This window comes from Phyllopteryx taeniolatus, chromosome 21 (genome assembly GCF_024500385.1).
Source record: "Phyllopteryx taeniolatus isolate TA_2022b chromosome 21, UOR_Ptae_1.2, whole genome shotgun sequence".
In the NCBI taxonomy this organism is placed as follows: Eukaryota; Metazoa; Chordata; class Actinopteri; order Syngnathiformes; family Syngnathidae; genus Phyllopteryx; species Phyllopteryx taeniolatus.
Genome location: NC_084522.1, coordinates 14,198,882 through 14,224,216, shown reverse-complemented (window position 1 = coordinate 14,224,216; position 25,335 = coordinate 14,198,882). Strand labels below are relative to the sequence as shown.

At 43.3% G+C, this 25,335-nt stretch overlaps 1 protein-coding gene across 3 annotated transcripts in view; it reads left to right on the top strand.

Moving 5' to 3' along the window:
* The window catches only part of rprd2a (regulation of nuclear pre-mRNA domain containing 2a), a 43,393-nt gene extending 18,434 nt beyond the window's left edge, over positions 1 to 24,959 (top strand). Inside the window, exons 7-12 of one of the 3 annotated variants that reach the window (XR_009786062.1) lie at positions 6,433 to 6,778; positions 10,106 to 10,306; positions 18,042 to 18,212; positions 18,308 to 20,126; positions 22,179 to 22,270; positions 24,651 to 24,959. Coding sequence is in view for 1 of the 3 variants with exons in the window: in XM_061759511.1 (XP_061615495.1) it covers positions 6,433 to 6,778; positions 10,106 to 10,306; positions 18,042 to 18,212; positions 18,308 to 19,920 (2,331 nt within the window). In the remaining 2 variants the exon portion in view is untranslated. Of the gene's footprint in view, positions 1 to 6,432; positions 6,779 to 10,105; positions 10,307 to 18,041; positions 18,213 to 18,307; positions 20,710 to 22,178; positions 23,030 to 24,650 lie in introns of those variants that run through there. The other 2 variants (XR_009786061.1, XM_061759511.1) reach the window with 2 other exon arrangements.
* Positions 24,960 to 25,335: the final 376 nt, after the last annotated feature.

The following is a 25,335-nucleotide window of genomic DNA, read 5'->3' as shown; positions in this document are numbered from 1 at the left end:
AGCAAAGGGGATGGATTAAAAATAAAGGTATCATACTGTAATAAGTGACAAGCAAGGTTTATTACAATATTTTACGACTAATAATAAAGTATAACTAATATGCAAACGAATAAAGTATTACAAAATACAAAGTGCAAAGGAAACTCATTTGTGATGAACTTCACAAGGAACGAAGATAAACAGTAATTTTATTACAATGTAAGTATGGCTTTTTTGTGTTTTATCAGTTTACTACAGATTGTGTCATGTGAATGCTGGCCTTTGTTCGACTCAGCTTGCTCGATCTAACACTCTGTGACCCCGAAACAGTGGTTAAATAGCCTTTAGCAGTCTGCTGCTTTTTGCCTATCCGCTCGTTAGCCAAAAGCTAGCTTCCTTGGTACAAGGCTCAGACCTGCGTGGGACTCCTGTGTGCCTCCCGTCTACATTCGACACACCAACGACTGGCCGGTAGCTTGCTGCTAATTTCGAAGCGCCAAGCTTTTCCCTTTCGCCAGCGAAGCAACAATTAGTACGCTCCACTTCTCTGCTGTCACTGTAGTTTAACGGCATGGAAATGGCCCAACTCTTCCACTCCTTCTGCCATTACAATCAAAAGGGTGTGCATTGGCCCAGTACAAACACAAAGATAGTCGGGCTGTTTTTGTGCCAATTTTGCCCCTCCCCGACCAAGTATGGTCAAACACCAGACAATCTTAAATCTTGATAAGATTATCCTTTAAGATTGTAATTACGTCTTATCCAATCAAGAACACCCTGACTCAAAAAAATGAAACGACCGTAAATAAAACAAGCATGTCTTACCAGATGATGTTTTTTTTGTATAGAAGTGAGTTCCCTAGACAACAAGTAGTATTTTCGTTTTTTTACAAGGCTCCCGACTCTGGTAACTGTCGGGAAACATCGGTGCAAAGCCAGAAGTATTTCTTCTTTTTCGGTTTTGTGAGATCACGTGTGATTACATGAGATTTCAAGATCGGTGGGGAAGCAAAAGATTTTCAGAGCGCATCACACACAATACGACCAAAACTGTTACTGCTAGATTTTTTTTTTATCTTCGTGTGTGGGATCTGTCACAGATAAATCATCTTTTAAGATTTGAAAAGTCCTTATGTGTGTACTAAGCCTTAGGTATTGTTTGATTTTACGTGAATCGGTACTCGACAGTACCAACCAAATTTTGTTGGAACCAAAAACAGTACAGATTTCGGTACCCATCCCTCGTCAAAAGACAGTCTCTAGACTTTAATTTTAAACTGGACAAAGAAGTGAAAGCAACACATCCTACAAGTGCCACACAGTTATGGGAAGTGCCACAACAGAGTTGGGAAGAACGTTCTGAAGAATATTTGATTTCCAATTTTCAGATACTGCCACAAGTGTGTTCACCTGTTATGTCTGCCAAAGATGGCTACGTAAATGATCAAAGCTTTAGAATTGATAAAATTGATGACAAATGGAAGAGACTGATAATACGAATGATAACAAAGAGACCAGAACAACCTCCGAAGAAATTGATTAACTCCAAGGTCAAGGTACCTCAGTGTCAAATCGCAGCATCAGTCGTTCTTTGAGCCACAGTCAAATTCATGGGAGACAACCAAGGAGGTCGAAAATAAATCATAAAAAAGTGAGACTGGAATTTGACAGACTTAATTTTGAGAAACCACAAAGCTTCTGGGAGAATGTCCTATGGACAGACGAGACAAAACTGGAACTTTTTGGCAAGGCAGATCAGGCGCAAAAATTAAGCACACCAAGAAAAGTCCCCACTGAAAAAAACTACCAGGGTACAGAAGGTTCCCCCTGGATTTAGTTCTTCCTGGCAGGTAGGGTCTTCCTAGAGCCTACCAGGAACTCTTTGAGGGGGTAGGCTGTGCTGAAGAACGTTGATTGGATGACAGACGTCTGTAGGCGTTTACTTTTTCATTCACAGAGCTGTCATTACTGGATGTGGCGTTACGCAAGGCTTGAAATTAAAATTAATTTAAAAGCACAACTTCGCCCGGCCGCTAGGTCCGCCGCTGGCCGACTCAGTTCCGCTAAGGAGTGGAGGTCTGAGCACAAGCAGGCGTGTGGGTCTTCCTCGGCCGGGGCTGAGGGGCGTGAGGCTATACGGCGGGGACCCTCTGATGATCCAATTCAATTCGTCACGGAGGGAGGAAAAATGTCTTTTAAAACTTCCCAGACAAGAGCTCCTCCAGCCTGCAGAAAAATACCATGTTTGCCATTGTGTGAGACAAGGAAATTAAGCCCTCTCCTTGTCTATGTTTGTACGTGCACAAATATTTGCAATGTACAATCTGTTTTTGGTTTTTCATCCAAACTCATGTACAGATACCAAATACTTGACACTGCTGTATTTAAAAACACACTAAGAGCTGGCCATGAAGTCATCTATTTTTTATTTATTCATTGACCCTTATCCAGATAAGATAAAGTATTTGCAATGTTGACCTGGCTGTAGACAGCAGAGTAAAATAAAGCAAAATAGAAAAAAATCATAAACAAACTATACAATGTGATAGCGTAACAAGTTACATCTTACATTACATCGTATCACATGGTGAATAAAATGTCCATAAAGGGCATGTGTACTGATGTTCTCTAAAGCTGGAGAACTTGCATTAAAAGACATTAAGAAAAACTTTTTCATTTTTGAATGAATAAATAAATAAATGTAAAAGCCTGCAAATGACTATAGATGTGATTTATTCTCAGATCTGTAGTTAGGACTGTGTTAGTGTTTTCCAGCTAATAAATCACATCTATAGTCTGTACAATAGAAGCTAACTTGAAAGCTTGAAATACAAGCATTTTCTTTTTAAGATCCAGTAGGTGTCGGTAATGAGCAACATTAGCCTCATTTGCTTAAGCTACCCAGAACTAATAAGTGCGATGGAAACACAAACCACATGGGCCACAGGAACCTTTTGCTACCAGGAACTCAAAGTTCCTGGGCTGGTTGATTGAAAACCTCCTAAGGTATTCTAGAAAGAATGTGCTGCCCAGTGCCGGAAAGCTTGGTCTCAGTCACAGGTCAAACACACAGCTAAAAACACGGCAAGAATGACTAACGGCAAAACATTGGACTATTCTGAAGGGGCCTTCTATGAGCCCTGATCTAAATCCTATTGAACATCAGAGGAAGGAATTTAAACATGCCCTCTGGAGAAAGCACCCTTCAAACCTGAGACAAATGGAGCAGTTTAGTCATGAAGAGTGGGCCAAAATACCTGCTGAGAGGTTGCAGAAGTCTCCTTGCAAGTTACAAAAATGGCAGTGATTGCCTCAAGAGGTTGTGCAACAAAATATTAGGTTAAGGGTACCATAATTTTTGTCCAGGCTTCTTTCATGATGTTTGAACAGATTAGTTGTTACCTTGCAGGGCAGACAACTCTGCTGTACTCTTTACATATGACTTCTTGTTCTACGTCACTTGCCTTAAATCAAAACATGTCAAGAAAACAGATGTTGATCCCTTTTCGAGACACAAGCTCCTCATCATGATGCTCCTCATCTCCAATCTTAAATGTATTAGTTGCTTCTCTTGGCATGACTCGCGCTCAGGAGTCGCAACGAGAGTGACTCGGGCTTCCACTGTAGGGTGTGTTGGGCGCCACTCGCTTTATTTAGGGATAATGAAGTCTTTAATGTGTTTTACTCCTGGTGGTTGGCTGACTGCTGGTTGAGAAAGTGCTTCTTATGCAGCAGCGCCCATATTTTAAATATAAAAATCGCTGACGAAAAAGGTTAATTTAATTATGGCAGCCAAAATCGTGATCACAATTAAACTTTGATTAAGCCCTATTAACATCTTGGTTTGTTTACATACCTGTATGCATGTGAGACAAAGGGGATGCAAGAACTTTGTCATCAATCTTTTATTATTAAAAATTATTAAATTATAATAATTTTGTTCTGACAACATGCAGAGTTACTTCTGATTAATACACAGGATGTCCCAACTGTGTGCTGTACATACTTTGAATAATTCAAAAGTTAGTGTAAAATATAGTGGAAACTAATATGTCATTACATCACATATATTAATAAAACCTTTATTAACTGTACTGGCTTTGTTTTTTAAATTTTAACTGTCAAACAAGTGTGGCTAAAAAAGGTTAATTGTGGTATAATCAGAATGTAAACAGTGACATTTTTTTATAGCCTCTTTTACCTAGAAATCCCACATTAAAGCATAACAGATCGGTAATGTGACACATGCAACATTAATTAATAAATAAACATGCATGGTAGGTTATTTGAAGACTCTAAATTGCCCGTAGGTGTGAATGTGAGTGCGAATGGTTGTTTGTTTATATGTGCCCTGCGATTGGCTGGCAACCAGTCCAGGGTGTACCCCGCCTCCTGCCCGAAGATAGCTGGGATAGGCTCCAGCACGCCCGCGAACCTGGTGAGGATAAGCGGCTCATAAAATGGATGGATGGATGGGTTAGTTCCACACACATTGCCTTTCAGTTCATAGGTTTGATATTGATCCTGGTTATAAAGAACCCAAGTCAAATGTTCATTTTAGTTTATGCTGCGGGGAGTTAAGAAAATGGATGTTCATAATTTGGATACCCTTTATTTAAACAATGCAAAATATTTTGACCCAGCCCCCTAAAAGAATCTGAATCGATAATCGTTTGAAGCCGTAATCGAAATGAGGAACCGGAATCGGGACCTGAATTGCTCGAATTCACATGATGCCCAACCCTATCTAAGACCTTCAACCTTTTCCCCTTGATGAAGTCCCTTGTTGTATTGGCAGTGTGTTTTGGGTCATTGTCTTGTTGCATGCTGGAGCTTCTCCCGATTACTTTGCATTTTTCTCTAAATTGCCAGACAAAATGGTTTTGTTGACTTCAGAATTCATTCTGCTGCTACCGTCATGAGTTACAATTATCAATAAAGACTAGTGAGCCCATTCCAGAAGCAGCCATGCAACCCCAAGCCATGACATTACCTCCACCATGCTTCACAAATGTGCTTGTGTGTTTTGGATCATAAATAGATCCTTTTTCTCTCTCCATACGTTCCATTACTTTGGTAGATGTTAGTCTTGGTCTCATCAATCCATAAAACTTTGTTCCAAAACTTTTGTCTCATCTCTGTACTTCTTTGCAAAATCCAATCTGGCCTTCCGATTCTTTTTGCTGATAAGTGGTTTGCATCTTGTGGTATGGCCTGTATATTTCTTCCCGCGAAGTCTTCTTTAAACAATGGATTGTGATACATTCACCCCTGCCTGTGGAGGTTGGCAGTGATGTCATTGATTGTTGTCTTTGGGTGTTTCTTTACAGGTCTCACAATGTTTCTTTCATCAACTGCTGTTGATACCGTTGGCCAACCTGTACAATGTCTGTTGCTCAGTACAGCAGTAGTTTTTTGTTTTCAGGACATTCCAAATTGTTGTATTGGCTATGCCCAATGTTTGTGCAATAGCTCTGATTGATTTTTCCCTCTTCTCTCAGCTTCAATATGGTTGACTTTTTTCCCCATAAACAGCTCTATGGCCTTTGTGTACTTAACAGCAAATGCATTTTTCACAGGTGAAACCCAAAGCCAAAAACAAGCACTAATGTTTAAGCACTCAATCTAAAAGGCGACATCTGAGCAACTAGAAACACCCATCAGTCACGTTTGAATACTTTTGCTCACTTGAAAAGTGAGTGGGTATAAGCAAAAGGTGCCCTGAGTTTAACACAGCTAAATGTAAATACCATGAAATAAAAGATGGAATTCTGAATATTTGTCTCATATTCATCTTTTGATCTGTAACCCAAATGTCTTCAGTATACAATAAAAACAAAAGAATTGACCTTGCTGTTCCAATACTTTTGGAGCGGGACTGTACCTGTATACATAACACCATCCATCCATCCATTTTCCGAGCCGCTTCTCCTCACTAGGGTCGCAGGCGTGCTGGAGCCTATCCCAGCTATCATCGGGCAGGAGGCGGGGTACACCCTCAACTGGTTGCCAGTCAATCGCAGGGCACATACAAACAAACAACCATTTGCACTCACAGTCACACATACGGGCAATTGAGAGTTGTCAACGAACCTACCATGCATGCTTTTGGGATGTGGGCGGAAACCGGAGTGCCCGGAGAAAACCCACGCAAGCACGGGGCGGACATGCAAACTCCACACAGGCGGGGGCCGGGGATTGAACCCCGGTCCTCAGAACTGTGAGGCAGACGCTCTAACCAGTCGCCCACCGTGCCGCCTATACATAACACAACTCAGTGTTTTCGGACAAGGTTTTACACAAAGGCCATGATAAACAAATACCTTTTGACGTTACAGGACAGTAGTCAACTTAAATGGAAGCAATGTTAAAAACAATAATGTGAGCTGTTTATAAAAGCTGTTGGGACATTTTCTCAATTAATTCATCAAACCTTATTACCCTCCCCTCAAGGCCTACCAGACATTTGCTAACAGAGTGTCCCACCTGAAGCGCAAGCTGGACAACCTAAAGGCCACATTACCAGACCTGGATGATTCGCCTATTCCTTCGCCCTCTGCTGACGCACCATCCCCAACAGGCTCCGAATCTCCTTTCCACGACCTAGAACTGGCCAAGCCTCATCCAGATGTGGATGATTCCGCTATGGATGATGAAGCAGAACCTCCAGCCCCAAGTCCTCTGTCCTCAATCGGAGATTCCCCAAAACCAGTGTTGAATCTCGGGGAAGATAACGTTAACCGTGAGGTGGAAGACATGGAGCTTTCTGAGGATGAAATAGTCAGCGGAAGCATCATAGGTGAGTTGTAAAATGGGTTATTTTTTTATTTGCATATTTTTTCACATATACCGAGTGGAAAGAAATCAAATGTGTTACAGCTAGCTTCATGTTTTGACAGTTGAATTCAAGGTTTCCAGAATAGCATTTTCTGTTCTTTTTTCTTCATAAACCATTCTCTGTTCATATTATATTGGTACAATAGGTTTGTTTGCCCTGTTGTAGTGCTCTAAATGGAGACATTATTGTTTACCCCACTGAGCAACATCACAAGTCTTGGCTTACACTGCATTTTACAGAAGTTCCTGCTTGGTGTTCAATGCAGAACTGGATGAAAAATATAAATGTTAAATTTTGTCAGTCATTGTCAGAGGTTACACACACACACACACACACACACACACACACACACACACACACACACACTATTCGCTCACCACCCTTGACTCAGATATGAATTTAAGTGACATCTCATTCTTAATCCATAAAGTTTAATATGACATTGTTTCACCCTCTGCAGTTATAACAGCTTAAACTCTTCTGGGAAGGTTTTCCACAAGGTTTATGAGTGTGTTTATGGGAATTTGTGACCATTTTTCCGGAAGCGCATTTGTGAGGTTACACACTAATGTAGGATGAGAAGGCCTGGCTCCCAGTGTCTGCTCTTCAAGTGCCTCCCGTGCCTATGTGGCAGCCATGTTAAATGTGGGGCATTGATGTGGCGGCCATGTGATGATGGTTTTATCTATTGTCTAATGTACGTAGAGTGCTCCGCAGACATGGTCTATAATTTTAATGGGAGGTGGATTTTAAAAGGGAGAGACAGAATATCAAACAGATCTACAAAATCACATAAAACAAAACATTCAAATTATTTTGTCTATTGTACGTAGAGTGCTCCGCAGAGAGAGAGAGCGGTATTGTTGCGGTAATACACAACACAAGTCTCTTGGAGTCTGGAACATCCTGTTTTTGGTACAGTAACCGTTTTTTTGTCAAGCCATTCACCTTTGGCAACAGATTTGGAACTCGGACGCACACTAATTCCTCATGGCTCTCGCCTATGATGAGTACTGTACGTCAACAATGTCACCATGACCAAGCACACCTGGGTGGTAAGTTAGGAGAAAATGTGAAACTTTCAAACATTTTCAAGCTTTATTTCTATATTTATTTACAATAACTTTGTCCTGTACTGGCCATTTAAGGCCACGGAATAAAAATTCTACACTAATATGAGTGCATTTGACCTAAAAGTGCTTCAGTGTAACGGACAATTGGCTATATCGGACGATCCCCCCGCTCAAATAAGGCCATTCTATTGAGGTTCCACTGTACATACTTACATGCATACACGCACACACGCACACACTGACACAGTCACAGTCACAGTGAAGGAAATAATTATTTTATGATTCACTGATTTTATATGTTTACCCACTGACAAAGACATGGTCTATAATTTTAATGGGAGGTGGATTTTAAAAGGGAGAGACAGAATATCAAAAAGATCTACAAAATCACATAAAACAAAACATTCAAATTATTTTGCAATTCATTGAGGTAAATAAGTATTTGACTCCCTGTCAAAACATTACTTGGTACTTGGTGGGGAACCCTTTGTTGGCCAGTACAGAGATGATTCTTGTACTTTACACACATCGCGGGAGGAATTTTGGACCACTCCTCTTTGCAGATCCTCTACAAATCCTTAAGGTTTCGAGGCTGTGCCTTGGCAACTCGAAGCTTCAGCTCCCTCCACAGGTTTTTCTATGGGATTTAGGTCTGGAGACTGGCTAGACCACTTCATGACCTTAGTGTGCTGCTTCTTTAGCCAGTGCTTCATTTCCTTGACTGTGTGCTTTAGGTCATCTTCATGCTGGAAGCTCCATCCATGACCCATTTTAAGTTTTCTGACTAAGAGGAGGAGGTTGTCACCCAGGATTTCACGGTGCAAGGCTCGATCCATATTTCCCTTGATACGATGAATTTGACCTGTCCCAATTTGGAGAGAAAAACACTCAAAGCATAATGCTACCACCTGCATGCTTGACGGTGGGGGTGGTGTTCTTGGGGTGAATTCCTCATCCTCCAAACACGACGAGTCAAATTGATTCCAAACAGCTCGATTTTTGTCTCATCTGACCACTTCACCTTCTCCCAATCATTCTCTGAATCATTTAGGTGTTCATTGGCAAACTTCGGACGGGCCTGTACATGTTTCTGTAAGGCCTTCAGGGGGGAACTTACAGGCGCTGCAGGATTGTAATCCATTACGTAGTGTTACCATTGTTTTTCTTGCTGACTGTGTTCCCAGCCGCCTTTAGATCATTAGCAAGCGCCTCCTGTGTAGTTCTGGGCTGATGCCTAACCTTTCTCATGATCATTGATACGCCACAAGGTGAAATCTTGCAAGGAGCCCCAGATCGATGGAGATTGACCGTCATTTTGTGTTTATTCCATTAAACTAATTATTGCACCAACTGTTGTCTCCTAGCGTAGTCTCTTGCCAATGGTCTTGGTCTTGCCTATGACGGACTGGTTGGTGTCTGATTGATTGATTCTGTAGACAGGTGTGAGATAGGGGTCTTTCATACAGCTAACGAGTTTAGATAAGGAGTGTTTTCTTAAAGTGAGAGTACTAGTCTATGGGAGCTGGAATTCTTTATTTATTTATTCTTTATCCCCGGGCGCTTTAGCTGCCCCCTGCTCCAGTGTGTTCCACTAACATGTGTATGTGTTCACTGTGATGGGTTAAATGCAGAGAAAGAATTTTGTGTGCATGCATGTTCATGACAATAAAAGATGATTATTCTCCTTATTCTTATTGTTGGGAGGGGATCACGCACTTATTTCATGCAATGAAATGCAAATACATTTTTATATTTTTTAAATGGGGTTTTCTGGCTTTTCCTTTAATGTCTCTCACTTTTAACATAAACCTACCATTAAAATTATAGACCACTCATGTCTTTGTCAGTGGGTGAACCTACAAAATCAGTGAGGGATCAAATAATTATTTCCTCCACTGTACAGACATACATACACAGGGATTTCATTACATTGTGAAAACCTTTCAGCTTGTTTGTTTATTTATTTATTTATTTGTTTATTTATTTTAAATAAAATCCATATGTATCTGACCCATCATTATGGATGTAGTTGAAGTCATGTTGCAGTTTTAGCTCTGGTGGAAGGCATCATTGTTGACTAACCACACAAAGATCTGACACCGTAACCATTAATAACAAATAGTAGCTACATTTTGGTAATATGCATAAAAACTGTCATCTTGCGCTGACATAGTCACATTGGTCATTGTTCACATTGCCATTTTTTCTTTCACAGTTGAGGAGAAAATAAAGTGTTCCAGCCCTTTGAAGGCATCAAATCCCATCACCCAAAACAGAGAGCCATCAGTAGCAACAGCACAGCATACCTCATCTGATGAGGCATCTGTAGCAACCCTTACAGGAAGTGTGGAAACTGTTGACCTGGGTAAAATTGGATCTATCCTCAACAGTTTAAATGCGGCCATGAAAAACACAGGTGAGAAGACTGATAATGGTGGTGTAAGTCTTATTACAGATGGATAATTGTTTAAAATAAAGATTTGCTGCCATTGACACAGTGTACAGTACCTTTATACCAGTGGTAGGCATTTTACTATTAATGAGCCATTAATCGATTGTTATTTTTAATGAAATGGGAGTCTAAATGTTCTGCACTCCTATTTTTATGCCGATCTTGTGTTGAGGTGCCGTCAGGCTTGCATTTAAAGCATGTATCCGGGGGTATGTACTGCAATTACTTTGGCATTAGGGATGGGAATTGAAAACCACTCATTCGATTACTAAGAATCATTTATTTGCTTGCCTGAAAGTTCCACTGATTGATTCCTCGTACGTAACAAATGTGTGGATGTCACACGCAAGAAGTGTAGAGTACTGTAAGATGTAAAAAAAAAAAAATAAAAAAATAAAAAAACTTTTTTATGAAGCAATAACATGGCTATGTTCGCTAGTGAATCACTATGCAAAGTCTTAGCATTTTAGCATACAGTACTGTTTACATTCTGGCCCAAAATGACCGGTGCATGAGCATTGTTTGTTATATATATGTAGCCCACCATCCAACCTGGCTTTTGTGTTGCATTTTGGGCCACCGGTTCCTACAGTGAATATTAAACAATGTTGTCGGCACAGCTTATCTATGGGACAGCACAGAAGATGGCACATTAAATATGCAAGCAAAGGAAGGGGATTTAAGGGAAGACTGATTTGATGTGATGGCGCCTACCAGTGTGGTCGCCTCGGTAACGCGCTCTCTAGTATTGTCTTTGTTTTTGTGTTTTTCGTCCGTCTTTGGAGACCTTACACGACTCACTTACACAAGGGGAGACCTGCTAACCATCAAGGAGTCTACTCCAGACTTTCTGTCACCAACTTTCGAATATCCGCTCAGTTTTTTCCCAGAGTTACTCACCGGAGCGGCGTCCGCGGTTTTCGGCGCATGGAGACGGAAGCGGCGCCACAGAGGGAAGCGAGCCGGCATTCAGGTGAAACTCCGCAAGAGAGGACACAGATTGGCGTTCCCGTCGATCCACCTCGCGAACGTACGCTCCCTACCCAACAAAATGGACGAGCTTCATCTTCTGTTAAAGACAAGTAAAGACTTCGGACGTTCCGCGGCCATGTGCTTCACGGAGACCTGGCTCTGCGACGCTGTACCTGATGCCGGCATTATGCTTCCCGGTTTCCACATTCATCGAGCGGACCGCGACATGGAATCATCGGGGAAAACAAAGGGCGGCGGGATATGCCTCTATATCAACGAAAAATGGTGTACGGACGTCACGGTGATCAGCACACACTGCAGCCCGCATTTGGAGTCGCTATTCGTAAACTGTAAACCATTCTACTCGCCACGTGAGTTCGCATCATTCATTCTCGCTGCCGTCTATATTCCGCCTCAAGCTAACACGAACGCCGCATTGCTAACGCTCGCCGATCAAGTCAACGAAATTGAAAAAAAACACCCCGACTCACCCCTCATTATTCTCGGGGACTTTAACAAAGCTAAACTCAACCACGAACTCCCTAAATACAAGCAGCACATCGACTGTCCTACCAGGGAAAATAATACTTTAGACCACTGCTACACCACGGTAAAAAACGCATACCGTGCTATACCTCGTGCAGCCTTGGGCTCGTCTGATCACTGCTTAATTCACTTAATACCGACGTACAGGCAAGAACTTAAATGTGCGAAGCCTACAGTGAAAACAGTCAAAAAGTGGACAAATGAAGCCAAGATGGAACTTCAAAGCAGCTTAGACTGCACAGACTGGAGTGTCTTTGAAAATTCAGCTGGCAGCCTGGATGAATATACGGACACTGTCACATCCTATATCAGTTTCTGTGAAGAGGTCTGTGTTCCAACAAAATCATTTCGCACATTCAACAACAATAAGCCGTGGTTCACTGCTAAACTCAAGCAGCTTCGCCAAGCTAAGGAGGACGCATATCAGAGCGGGGACAGGGCCCTGTATAATCGAGCTAGAAACCAGCTGACCAAAGAAATTAACATTGCAAAGAGGATCTATACAGCAAAGTTGGAAAAACAGTTTAGCGCAAACGACTCTAAATCAGTCTGGCATGCATTCCAGTCGCTGACTAATTACAAGCGACGATCCCCCCAAGCTGAGAACAATAGCACACTAGCCAACGACTTGAATACCTTCTACTGCAGATTTGAAAAGGACAGTTTCACACCACACACCAACCCGGCCCCACCCGCGACCACAATCACACCTCTGACCTCTGCGTTAACCATCCATGAACAGGATGTGAGACGCATCTTCAAACAACAAAAGATTAACAAAGCGGCAGGCCCGGACCACGTGTCTCCATCCTGCCTCAAAGTCTGCGCGGACCAGCTCGCGCCAGTCTTCACTCAGATCTTCAACAGATCACTGGAAATGTGCGAAGTTCCATCCTGCTTCAAACGCTCCACCATCATCCCAGTCCCCAAGAAACCTGCAATCTCGGGTCTGAATGACTACAGGCCTGTCGCTTTGACATCTGTGGTCATGAAGTCCTTTGAACGTCTTGTGCTGGACCACCTCAAGAGTGTCACAGGTCCCCTGCTGGACCCCCTGCAGTTTGCCTACCAAGCGAACAGATCTGCGGATGATGCAGTCAACATGGGACTGCACTTCATCCTAGAACACCTCGACAGTGCAGGGACCTACGCGAGGATCCTGTTCGTGGACTTCAGCTCAGCGTTCAACACCATCATCCCTGAACTCCTTTCATCCAAGCTTCTCCAGCTCAGCGTCTCACCTGCCATCTGCCAGTGGATCTACAGCTTTCTGACGGGCAGGACACAGCAGGTCAGGCTGGGGGAGGCCACCTCATCCACACGCAGCATCAGCACTGGGGCGCCCCAAGGTTGTGTCCTCTCTCCGCTGCTCTTCTCTCTCTACACGAACGACTGCACCTCAGCGAACCCGACTGTCAAACTCCTGAAGTTTGCAGATGACACCACTGTCATCGGCCTCATCAAGGACGGTGACGAGTCTGCATATCGACAGGAAGCGGAGCGGCTGGAGCTGTGGTGCGGCCGACACAACCTGGAGCTGAACACGCTCAAGACTGTAGAGATGATCGTGGACTTCAGGAGGCATCCTTCGCCACAGCTGCCCCTCACGCTGTCCAGCTGCCTTGTGTCAACCGTCGAGACCTTCAAGTTCCTGGGAATTACAATCTCCCAGGACCTGAAGTGGGCGACCAACATCAACTCCGTCCTCAAAAAGGCCCAGCAGAGGATGTACTTCCTGCGGCTTCTGAGAAAGCATGGCCTGCCACCGGAGCTGCTGAGACAGTTCTACACAGCGGTCATCGAATCAGTCCTGTGTTCTTCCATCACAGTCTGGTTTGGTGCTGCTACAAAAAAGGACAAACTCCGACTGCAACGGACAATCAAAACTGCTGAAAGGATTGTCGGTACCCCCCTACCCACCCTTGAGGACTTGCACGCTGCCAGAACTAAGACAAGGGCGTGCAAAATCCTCTCGGACCCTCCCCACCCCGGTCACCAGCTCTTCCAGCTCCTTCCCTCAGGTAGGCGCTACCGATCAATGCAAACTAGAACTAGTAGACATTCCAACAGCTTCTTCCCTCTTGCAATCAACTTCTTGAACAGCTAACTTACAATTCCATTACAACAAGCTGGCAATTTTTTGACTTGAGTTCGTTGTCACATTTCTGTATTCTGTATTATGTATTACTCGTGCACTCACTGTAGTTGTCTCGCCGTGCTGCGCTATTTGCATATAGTGGCCACTCATGCCAGAGTAGTATCTGCTTCATTTGCACACTGATTGAGGAGTATCTGTAACATTTGCACAACCATTGTCCCAGATTATCGCAGTACTCGTCACTTTAAACCGCATACACTCCTTGAAGTCTCAGTGCCCTTTGCACAATGGTCATTGCACCAGACTATTGCGTCATTAGCCATTCGAACTGAGGACTCTGCATCTTTTTGCACAATTGTTGTTTGTTGTTGTTTTTTGTCAATGTCTTTATGTCTCCAAAGTGTTCTGTAAATTGACTGTCTGTTGTACTAGAGCGGCTCCAACTACCGGAGACAAATTCCTTGTGTGTTTTGGACATACTTGGCAAATAAAGATGATTCTGATTCTGATTCTGATTCTGATTCTGATGTATTACAATTAGGGCTGAACGATTTGTGAAAATAATGAAATAGGGAATTCTTATTTTTTAACAACCCCTCCTTGAGCTGTCACCTTATTGTGGTGGAGACCCCTTATGACCCCTTCAGTTTTCCCTTGCCTGGACGCGGGTCACCGGGGCCCCCCTCTGGAGCCAGGCCTAGAGGTGGGGCTCGAAGGCGAGCGCCTGGTGGGGGCACCCATGGGGCCCGAACAGCCCGAAAGGGTAACTTGGGCCCCCCTTACCATGGGCTCACCATCTGTGGGAAGGGCCGTCGGGTCGGGTGCAGTGTGAGCTGGGCAGTGGCCGAAGGCAGGGACCTTGGCGATCCGATCCCCGGCTACAGAAACTGGCTCTAGGGACGTAGAATGTCACCTCTCTGGCAGGGAAGGAGCCCGAGCTGGTGTGTGAGGTCGAGAAGTTCTGACTAGATATAGTCAGACTCGCCTCCACACACAGCTTGGGCTCTGGTACCAGTCCTCTTGAGAGGGGTTGGACTCTCTTCCACTCTGGAGTTGCCCACGGTGAGAGGCGCCGAGCAGGTGTGGGTATACTTATTGCCCCCCGGCTCGACGCCTGTACGTTGGGGTTCACCCCAGTGGACGAGAGGGTAGCCTCCCTCCGCCTTCGGACTGTTGTTTGTGGCTATGCACCGAACAGCAGTTCAGAGTACCCACCCTTTTTGGAGTCCTTGGAGGGGGTGCTGGAGAGTGCTCCTGCTGGGGACTCCATCGTTCTGCTGGGAGACTTCAATGCTCACGTGGACAGTGAGACCTGGAAGGGCGTGATTGGGAGGAACGCCCCCCTCCCCGAGCGGTGTTCTGTTATTGGACTTCTGTGCTCGTCAAGGATTGTCCATAACAAACACCATGTTCAAGCATAAGGGTGTCCACATGTGCACTTGGCACCAGGACACCCTAGGTCGTAGTTCAATGGTCGACTTTGTGGTCGTGTCATCGGACTTGCGGCCGCATGTCTTGGACACTCGGGTGAAGAGAGGGGCGGAGCTGTCAACTGATCACCACCTGGTGGTGAGTTGGCTCCGATGGTGGGGGAAGATGCCGGTCCGACGTGGCAGGCCCAAACGTATTGTGAGGGTCTGCTGGTAACGTCTGGCAGAATCCCCTGTCAGAAGGAGTTTCAACTCCCACCTCTGACAGAACTTTGCTCACGTTCCGGGGGAGGCGGGGGACATCGAGTTCGAGTGGACCATGTTCCGCGCCTCCATTGCTGAGGCGGCCGACCGGAGCTGTGGCTGTAAGGTGGTCGGTGCGTGTCGTGGCGGCAATCCCGGAATCATTTGGTGGCCACCAACGATGAAGGTTGCCGTCAAGCTGTAGAAAGAGTCCTATCGGGCCTTTTTGCCCTGTGGGACTCCTGAGACTGCAGATGGGTACCGGCTGGCCAAGCGGAATGCAGCTTTGGTGGTCGCTGAAGCAAAAACTTGTGTATGGGAGAGGTTCGGTGAGGGCATGGGGAAAGATGTCCGGACGACTTCGAGGAAATTCTGGTCCACCATCCGGCGTCTCAGGAGGGGGAAGCAGTGCACCATCAACACTGTGTATAGTGGGGATGGGGCGCTGCTGACCTCGACTCGGGACGTTGTGAGTCGGTGGGGAGAATACTTCGAAGACCTCTTCAATTCCACCGACACGCCTTCTCATGAGGAAGTCTGGGTTCTCTGAGGCGGGCGTCCCTGCTAAAGCTACTGCCCCCGCGACCCCACCTCGGATAAGCGGTAGAAAATGGATGGATGGATTTTTTTAACAATATTGCAATTGTGATTCAGCCCAAATGACTGTACACCAGCTACCGCCAGCCCTTTTAACTAAATTGTGACATGAGCATAGTGGTAGATCACTAGCACTCTGCTTGTGCTCTGATGAAGACAGCAGCTCGCCATCTAACTTCCTGCAGGATGGATGCACGATGATCATTGACACCTCAAACGTACCTTACAGTTATCTCCAAACTTCTGCATTCGGCAAATCAAGTAAAAGAACTTCCACCTCACTCTGGTGACTGGGGAATGGGACTGTTTCAAAGCACCTGTAGGAACTTTAAATGTTCAGTCTTTGTTGTTTTTTTTTAAACCTGCCCTGTTAAGTTGCATGGCCATGCAGAATGGTGGATCTGTATGCCTTTTGTGCTGGAACAGTTTTGCTGTGCAAAAGGGGGAGTTTGAAATACTCCCTTTCTTTTTATAAACACCATGTCACCACAGAGCCACTAAAGATGACTATACGGTGTTTGGGGTTTGTTCATGTTTACATGCATGATATCATATTTGTATAAATGATTGACAGACTTGTAAATAACTTTGTCTGAAGATACCAGCCACACAGGAAAAAAAATATTGTAGCAAGTGCAGCTTTAAACAATCATATAATCATTCCTAGCTATGATCGTTAGCAAAGCACACAAAGAAAGTCAACTATTCCGTTTTCCACCTTGGTCGCGTGACGTTCCGCATATAGCGGAATTGGCATAGAGCGGGGACCTGAACCAAACTCAGGCTACTCCTGCGGGCTCCTCTACTTGATCGATTGCTTGGGAATCGTGGCTGCTCAGCTCCCTGCATGTGAAAGCCAGTGAGGCTGTGTGCTTATCCTGCAGCGAGTGGCGGCTCCTCCTCGCTCTGAGGAAATTTAAGCTAAACTACCCCTCAGTAGCGGCGGGAGAGAATTCTAAGATAACCATATATGATTTCTAATTTAGCTTCTCAAGCAGTTTTCCGTTTCTTAGGAGCCATTCTGAGGGCTGATTAAGAGAAGAAGAAAAAAAAATCAAGGATACATTACCTCAGTTGCCACGCACAGAGCTAATGATTGTTACGCGATGCGAGAAAAAAGCTCTACTGATTTCGCGACTACACTACCACAGTTCACAAATTAAAAATACTATAGTACGTAAATTGAGGTTCCACTGTATTTCATATTCTCAGGACCAATAACACTTGAACTGGATAATTGCCCAAGGCACTGTGATTCTTGCAAGGAATGCAAAAATTTCATTAAGCTTTAGTTTTTTTTTGTTCTCTTGACATACTTTGAGAAGTAAGTTGCCTACTTTTCTTTTTTTATTACAGATTATAAGTGTATACTGGATATGCTGCAACTCGTGTCCAAAGTTGAAGATATTAAAGAGGAAAAGGAACCAAACCCAATTTGTTTTATTTCATTCCCTCACACAATGAGGATTGATCAGAGAATTGATAAGGAATCAAATCTTTAAACAGTATTGCTAAATTCTTATCGATTCCTATCCCTAATTTGCACATTTCGATTTCAGATTTTTATCCCAATTTGAAAGAGGCCTGATTCTGGTCTGACAATATCCAATATCATGTATCTTTTTTATTAATTATTTTTTTTATTTCACTCAAACCATGTGGAGTAAATCATGCATGCAGTGCAACTGTTGCTGTACGGCGTAACAGAATTTATGATGGTATACATGTTCTATATGATTAACAGTTTAACCTCCCTAAGGCAATATATTTTTAAAAGAAAGCCACTATAAGTGTGTCCCTCGTTCCAATGCAGGGCCACCAGTGGAGAGTCCTACTACAGCTAACCCCTACTTATCAGTTGAGACGATACCGCCTGCCTCTGAAGATGCCACTTCCTTGGTTGACATCCTGGCAAAGGTGGACATGAGTCCTGCAGATCTCATCAGTGCTCTGTCTAAGGTCCAAGCTCAAGGTAGCCTTGATGGTGAGTTTCTTTTTTTGTTTTACAATAGTAGCCATATTTTCGGTTTATATTTACACCATGTACTGATTATGTATAATTGACTTCTCTTCAATCAGGCATCACTTCTCATCTGAGCAGCCCTGCTGCAAATGTCCCAGCAGAGTCCTCCAATACAGGCAAGACTCCTCCCTTACCCTCATTCACATCAGCTTCAGCAGCTACCAATCAGAGCTCCACTTCCTCCTCTGCTACACTGGTGCCTTCTTCACCATCAAACGCCACTGTAAAGCAGAGCAAAACCTCGCAAATGGTTACTGAGAACAAGCCAACCACTGCCCCTGTGCAGGATGTAGCCAAAGATATGGATTTGACAGCAGTGACAACACAAGTAGTAAAACCAGACAGTTTAGAATCCAAAATTCACAACTTCCTGCATGGCAATCCTGTTTTTAACTGCTTTGACCTTGGTTTCGCCATAAACCAACCCAATAGGGTGGATAACTTGAGTCCTGTAACAGGAACCGACACGCAGGATGGGACACCAGTGCGTGATGAGGGTGGAGGCACCCCAACCCAAGATGAGGTCATGGATGTGCCAGTGGGGCTCCCAAAGTCTTCAAGCACAAACACAGAAACTGGGATGCCAGCTCTCTTTGCATTCCATAAAAATACTTCTCAGAACCCAGAAAACACCAACCTGCAAGACCACCTTCAGCCAGGTGTTGCTCAGAATGGACAGACGTACCAACCATACCAATACAGTGAAAACAGTATGTCAACTCCTGTTGAACAGTATCAGCCAGGTGGAGGTCCTGCAACTCAGGGCAGTGCAGGCAGCACACAACCCGTGGAGGACTTTCAGGGGATGGCTGATCACTGTTGGTATGGTCAGCAACCCACAGGCTACAATGTGCAGAGCCCTGCTAAAAACCTGACGACAAGGCCATTTGAGTACCAAGCCGAACAAACCAGAGAACCTCAAGGGTTTCAGCAATCTTCAGATTTCTTTAGAAACATCCTTCCTCCTGTTCCCAAGTTACCTCCCCCTCCAAATGTACTCCCAACAGCTTCCGTAACCAGCCAAGCAATGACTCTCCCGGAGCAGCAGCCAGCACCCCACGCAGACATGGGCGAACCTGGTCAAAGCAGAGGTTTGCCGAGGATGGTGGTCCACGACCATGGACACAAGTCAGTCTTTCATCCAGATGAATCATTGTATGATCACCCCGAGGATCAAGACTCTACCCTAGACAACATGCATTACCCTAAAGACCACGAGCATTACCACGATGAGATCCCCCCGCGCCCTAGCCCTCGTTTTCAGAACAGCCCTTACAGCCGCCCTGAGGCCCCTTTCTACCAAAGGGGCAGCCCTCGACATAACCTCCCCAGAGGCAGAGGGCGCTTTACTTCGCCTTCCTCACCCTCCTCCCAGGATGCTTTTGACAGCCAGGATTACCAAAGACAGAGCCCCCCTCGTCCTCACTATGCGCCCAGATGTCCAGCGCCACCACTCCGTTTTGAGATGCGCCCCCCTGGTCCGCGACCTCCACAGCGGGTTCCCCGTCCTGCCCATCCCCCATTCCCCAGGGGTCCCCCACGCGCACCATTTCCTAATTTTCATGGGCCTGATCCAAGACTAAGGGGGAAACGACCGGGTCCGAGAGGAGGTCTGAATCCTGGTCCCATGTTTGCTCCGAAAAGACCATTCCCACCTCCATGGTACTGACTGTAGTATTGCAACAAAGGTCCATTCTGTGCACTGGGAGGTCAAATGTGAAATGGCTAAAGGGGGAGCTGACAAATCAAAAATCGTGTCCAAATCTAAAAAAAAAGACTGTGAGAAGGAGAGAGAGAGGCCTACAGATCTCACCAGAAAAGAAAGCAGAGACTCCTACAAGAGTGCTGAAGACAGAAGATTAAAGAAAATAAGAGGTGGATATATATACATACTTCTTTTCACAGAGTTTGGAGCTTCGCAGTAAATATGTCATTGATCATCAGTTTTTGATACAGTTCAGAGTGTGTGCATGGTATGCAAGTGTGCATGCAGTTCAGCATCATACATAGGTAGCCACAGAATGTAAAGTCTCGAGTAACTTTAGCCTGGAGCGTGTCAAAAAGTGTGTTTGTTTCTGCTGCCATTTTTTTTTCTCCTAGTTAGCAGTTCTCACTGCTTCATTTCATACCAGCCATTCTTCCGGCTTAAAGCACCACATGAAATTTCACTTTTGGAGTGAAAATGATGTATATTTTTTACAGTTTGTGTTCCTATAACAATACATGTTAGCTATTTCACAGGTGGAACTCTGATGTTTATAGTTGTGAAGCGATGGTCTCTTCGTTATTTGACTATAGTTTTTCTTCGTTGAGAGCGGCCCCTTTCAACTGAAAAGGAGACTGGGAGTAAGATTTATTTTGGCTTCTCACCCTACTCGGAAGTGAAGTTTTGGAAGGGGGGTGAAGATGCTTCAGTTTCTTTTTATTTGTACTGTCAAATAAAAATTTGATTTTGAAACATGGTGTTGTTTCTGCTTTACCGCCATTCCTGGCTCTCATTTCCCCATTGAAACCATCTGCCATCAACATTCCACAATTCACAGCCTTAAACCAGTCGAAGCAAAAACAAAGATAGGAGCCTGCTGATTTCTTTTCAATTTGTCACTTACACATGCAATCCATACTATGAATCATCTGTTACTATGTCTACTACTACAGACAGTAGCACAAGTAATATTGCAAACACAATTTAAAGTCGCCTTTCAATTTAAAAAAATGAATCCCAAACTAAGATTGGCATTTCAGCCTTTCAGGTTACTGTAGTCTAATTCCTTTACTCCAATGTCTGTTAAACGAAACGCTTTATTCAGGCTACTATTTAAAAAAAGAGGAATGCATGTGGAACGCAAATTTATTATGACCGAAGTCAAAACATATTACTCATCTTCAGCCAGTTTGTGATGACTGGGAGAACAAATTCTACTTGTGCTACAATTTAAATAGCATCTGTAAGAACATGTCTCCTATATGGATTTCATTTTGCATATCATTGCTGTCCAACCACATCTAATTTTTTCATTTTATTTGAAACCAGAAGAATTGTTTTGATTAATTATATAAAAACATGACATTTCAAAATACATGTATGGGAGCTACATGCTTTTTCAGGTCACATGGATTACTAGAAGTCTTAATAGGCTGTCATAAAATGCAGGTTACACAAATGTCAATCTTCATCTCAATGAATTTGTTAGTGCTCTTTACCAAAATTTCCCTCTTGTCATCTATGATTAACCCACTAATTTGTAGTGAACAGGTCAAACTAGCCACAAAAATAAAGAATACTAATGGTGTGCAACGATTCTTTCATTTGCATGAAAAATGTCTGGACAAGATTGTTGAGAAAATAGAGCCGTGTTAAGAAACTACACCTCTTTTAACCGTATCTTTCAGTAAACTAGACATGTTACAAAGCCTAAGAAAAAGTACATGTACACATTTTAACAAAATAAATCCGTAGTTAAGTTAGTCACAGATGACTTATCATATGCATTTAGATCAAACAAATGTAGCCCTGCAGTACTGTCTTGATCAAGTTTGTGAAATTCATTGTTTCAGCTGGCTATAATTCAAAGGTCCTTTTAGATGCATGCTGTAACGTGGTGTAGTCTTCAAAATGAACGAAATGATGTCTACAAAGTCACTCAACACTCAGGAAAGAAAGTTATGCCTATGGGTTTCAATGACTAGTGTATGTAGTGCGTTTTAGGGGCACCGCCTCTTTAATGATGCAATAAAGACATAGTACTGTTGACGTGGCGATAATGTACATCCTTTGTTGTCTTTTGTAATGATATGATCAAGCTGTCTGTCTTCTATGCTGTACGAGGAATCACTATAAGCTTGAGTCGGTGTTGCATTGCTCCGTTTGATCCTGTTTGAATGCCAATTTCATCACCCTCCCTCCCCTCCTGTTTTCATCCTCAGGGCCCCCACAGCCACACTTTGAAGTGTCACATGTGATGGGAACTTTCTTCGGAACATCTTCACTGATGCAGGTGTATGTCAGCGGGACCATGGTGATTCCTCTCTTTGAATCCAAGGCCTGTAAGCCTCCATCTTATTGCATCACAGTCTTGTTCGCAGCTGAATAGAAGGGAATTGTTTGTGTATTTACTTGAATCAGGGGAGTGTAGTTTGCCCACACGTAAGTTTAGAAAATCTCATTTAATGATCTATTCCACATTTTTTTCTGAAACTGATTACCCAGAAGAAAATTGGTTATTAAAATGTTTTTTATTTGAATAAATTATATTTTACAACCATCCATCTGCAAGAACTCCCTGTAGTCATATTTAGCATATATTTGGTATACTTGAGCCTAAGGCAAATCTGATGTCACGCACCTCACTGTATGTGATTTCTCTCAGCCTAGCAAAGTGTAAAAAGGCAATGATTAAAAAAAATGTACAAAACATACAGCATAATATGAAATTTAATTTAGGTATATTTAAAAATTCCAAGTACTTCAAGGGTTAAAGCCAATGCTTTTATGCACGTTTTACTGAGCTCATCGTCATTTACACTAATGATAATACACACACACACAGTATATGCATGCATGTGTGTATATACATGGTCATATATGTATTCATACCATTTATAGCTATATTAATCTATGAATATACTGTATATATAATCCTTTTGCATTGTACAGATTTTCATTGTTCCTGTAAGAGAGAATAAAGTCCTTTTTAAAAAAATATATATATTTTAATGCTTGTACATCCACCCGTCGTTCTGTATTATGTGACGAACAGCTTTTGGGCACCAGATGTCGTTGTGGGTCTTTCAGCAAAAAAAAAAAAAAAAAAGAGGGGGAAATGCAACGATCGTACACCACGTACGGTACTTTATGTTCCGTTCGTCAAAGTGGCCGGCGATGACGTCCTGATAGATGGACTCAAGCGTTAGCCTCCCATATAGGCCGTGCAGGCTTATGAGGATTTAGAGAGCAATAGCAGATGGCGGTCTTATGTTAAAGAGCAGCCGATGCGGTCCCCTGTGGTAAATAAAAGGATCGTCTGTGGATCCATAAAATCGTCGTAACCTAGCGAGCCCAAATCGTGCCACAGTGTGCGAAGTATACTGACGCGCATGTCAGCCGTGTGCACCCTGTAGTCATGTGGCCTCTTTGTTTACATAGAGCCACATTGCATTCAGGGCGTGTGTGTGTGCGCGCGCGCGCGCGCGCGACACGTGAAATCACAACTTTAGTAGTGTTCACGATCACGTGAACGGATAAAAAGCGGTATTTGCTGTCACACCGCATTGGGGACGATGAGGGCCAGAAGTTGTTGAAGCATTTCAGGACCACGGCCAGATCCACGACCAGAACAAAAGACGGATTTGCGTTGCTGGATGTCAGGGAGCGTCCGTAAATGCTCTGTCGACGCGAAACGAAGATAAAGAGTGAATTCTCAGCGCCTCTTTGTGGCCTTATGGTTGCTGTATGTATGGTGATATTTTCTTGATAAGTCAAATTTGCATTTGTCTAACACATCTTGTGCTGTATAGACAGTAGACATTCCAGATTTGGAGGACTGTTTACGTACCAACCCTTTTTGGAAAAACAAATGTGTATGGGGAAGCTGCAAAAGGCTCCATCACAGTCACAACGTGGGTGTCCAGGATCAAAGGTGAAGAATAAGAGCCTGCTTTGCGTAACCAGGAAAGATCTTTAATGGTTAATCCTTGGAATAGTGCTTGGCTTTTCACCGTTGTTTCTGGAGACCCACTTTAACTATTGCAACTTCCCCATCCACATTTTGCAACCTTTTAACCTTGTTTCGGGATGGTTCCCCTTCCAAAGCAGGAAATTCATTCACACATCTCTGCTTCTGACGAGCATCCAACAATGACGTCATTTCCAAAATGGCTGACAGGAAGAGGACAGGCTTAAACAAAACTTTCTTTATTTATTTTGAGATAACCCTTCAAACTAGTAATTAAAAAACAAAATGTATTAACAGTTGACGACAGACAGAAGACATAAGAATCATGTCAAAAAGCTGATTTACAACCACTTTTAGTACAGCTACAGTTACATTTTGTCTCAGGACAGCTATAATTTTCCCGAACGAGTGCATGTTTCTTCATCTTGTGCATGGACTATTTCAAATGCGATGGGAGCACTGATGACAGCAAATGTCCCCCAATTCTGGAACGACGGATACATTGTATAATTCCCATTTGTATCTTTCAGTTTCTATAAATTTACTGAGCTGTTCCTGTATTTGACGATGTGAAATCTGTTAGATGATGTGTTGGTTATTCTAGCTTGTTGTACGTTCAAAGTAACAAAAAAAACATTTTGTTTTCTAATAACACCCAGTTCTCGTTGAATGTTCTAAAATGTCAATGTGTAAAAAGTTTGTTTCACTTTTTTTTTTCTTTCAGGGTGAATGCCATTCACTAGCAACGAAGAGGCATTTTGTGTGTGTGAATCTGCTCGTGAACGAGTTTGCAAAGTGCATTTTCCAGGAAATTCAATGAATACATCAACTGGAAAACCTGTTTTCCACATGGCGAGAAAATACAACAGTTTGGAAGGAGCTGGACTACTGACGTAACGTGTGTCATGTCACAGGATGGGCGCATACAGTATTGAACATTTGTCAAGCTTTGTGAAGTCAGCTGTAAAATCTATCCACTTGAATTGTTCTTGGAATTGTGATCAATAAATCTTTCATCTTTCAACATGGAAGCCTCTTTAATTAAGTTTGGCCATGGAGTTACTCACCTATTGCTATGTCAAATGACATTTCTTTTGGCACACCCTGTGTGTGTGTGTGTGTATATATGTATATATATGTATGTACAGAAGTCAGGCGAATAGACGACGACTGCCATCTGTGACCTGCTCTGTCCAATAAGATCCAGTTCCAAAAATGTATTCTACTCGGAGGTGGCAAAAGTACTCACTCTGAACTTAAGTAGAGGTACAGATAGTTGTGTTAAAATAAAAAAAATAAAAAAGACTGGTAAAAATAGAAACATAACCAAACTCAAATATTTAAGTAAAAATGCATAAACTCTGCAATGTAGTGCAAAGATTAATTTCATTTCACATTTCAGAGTCTGT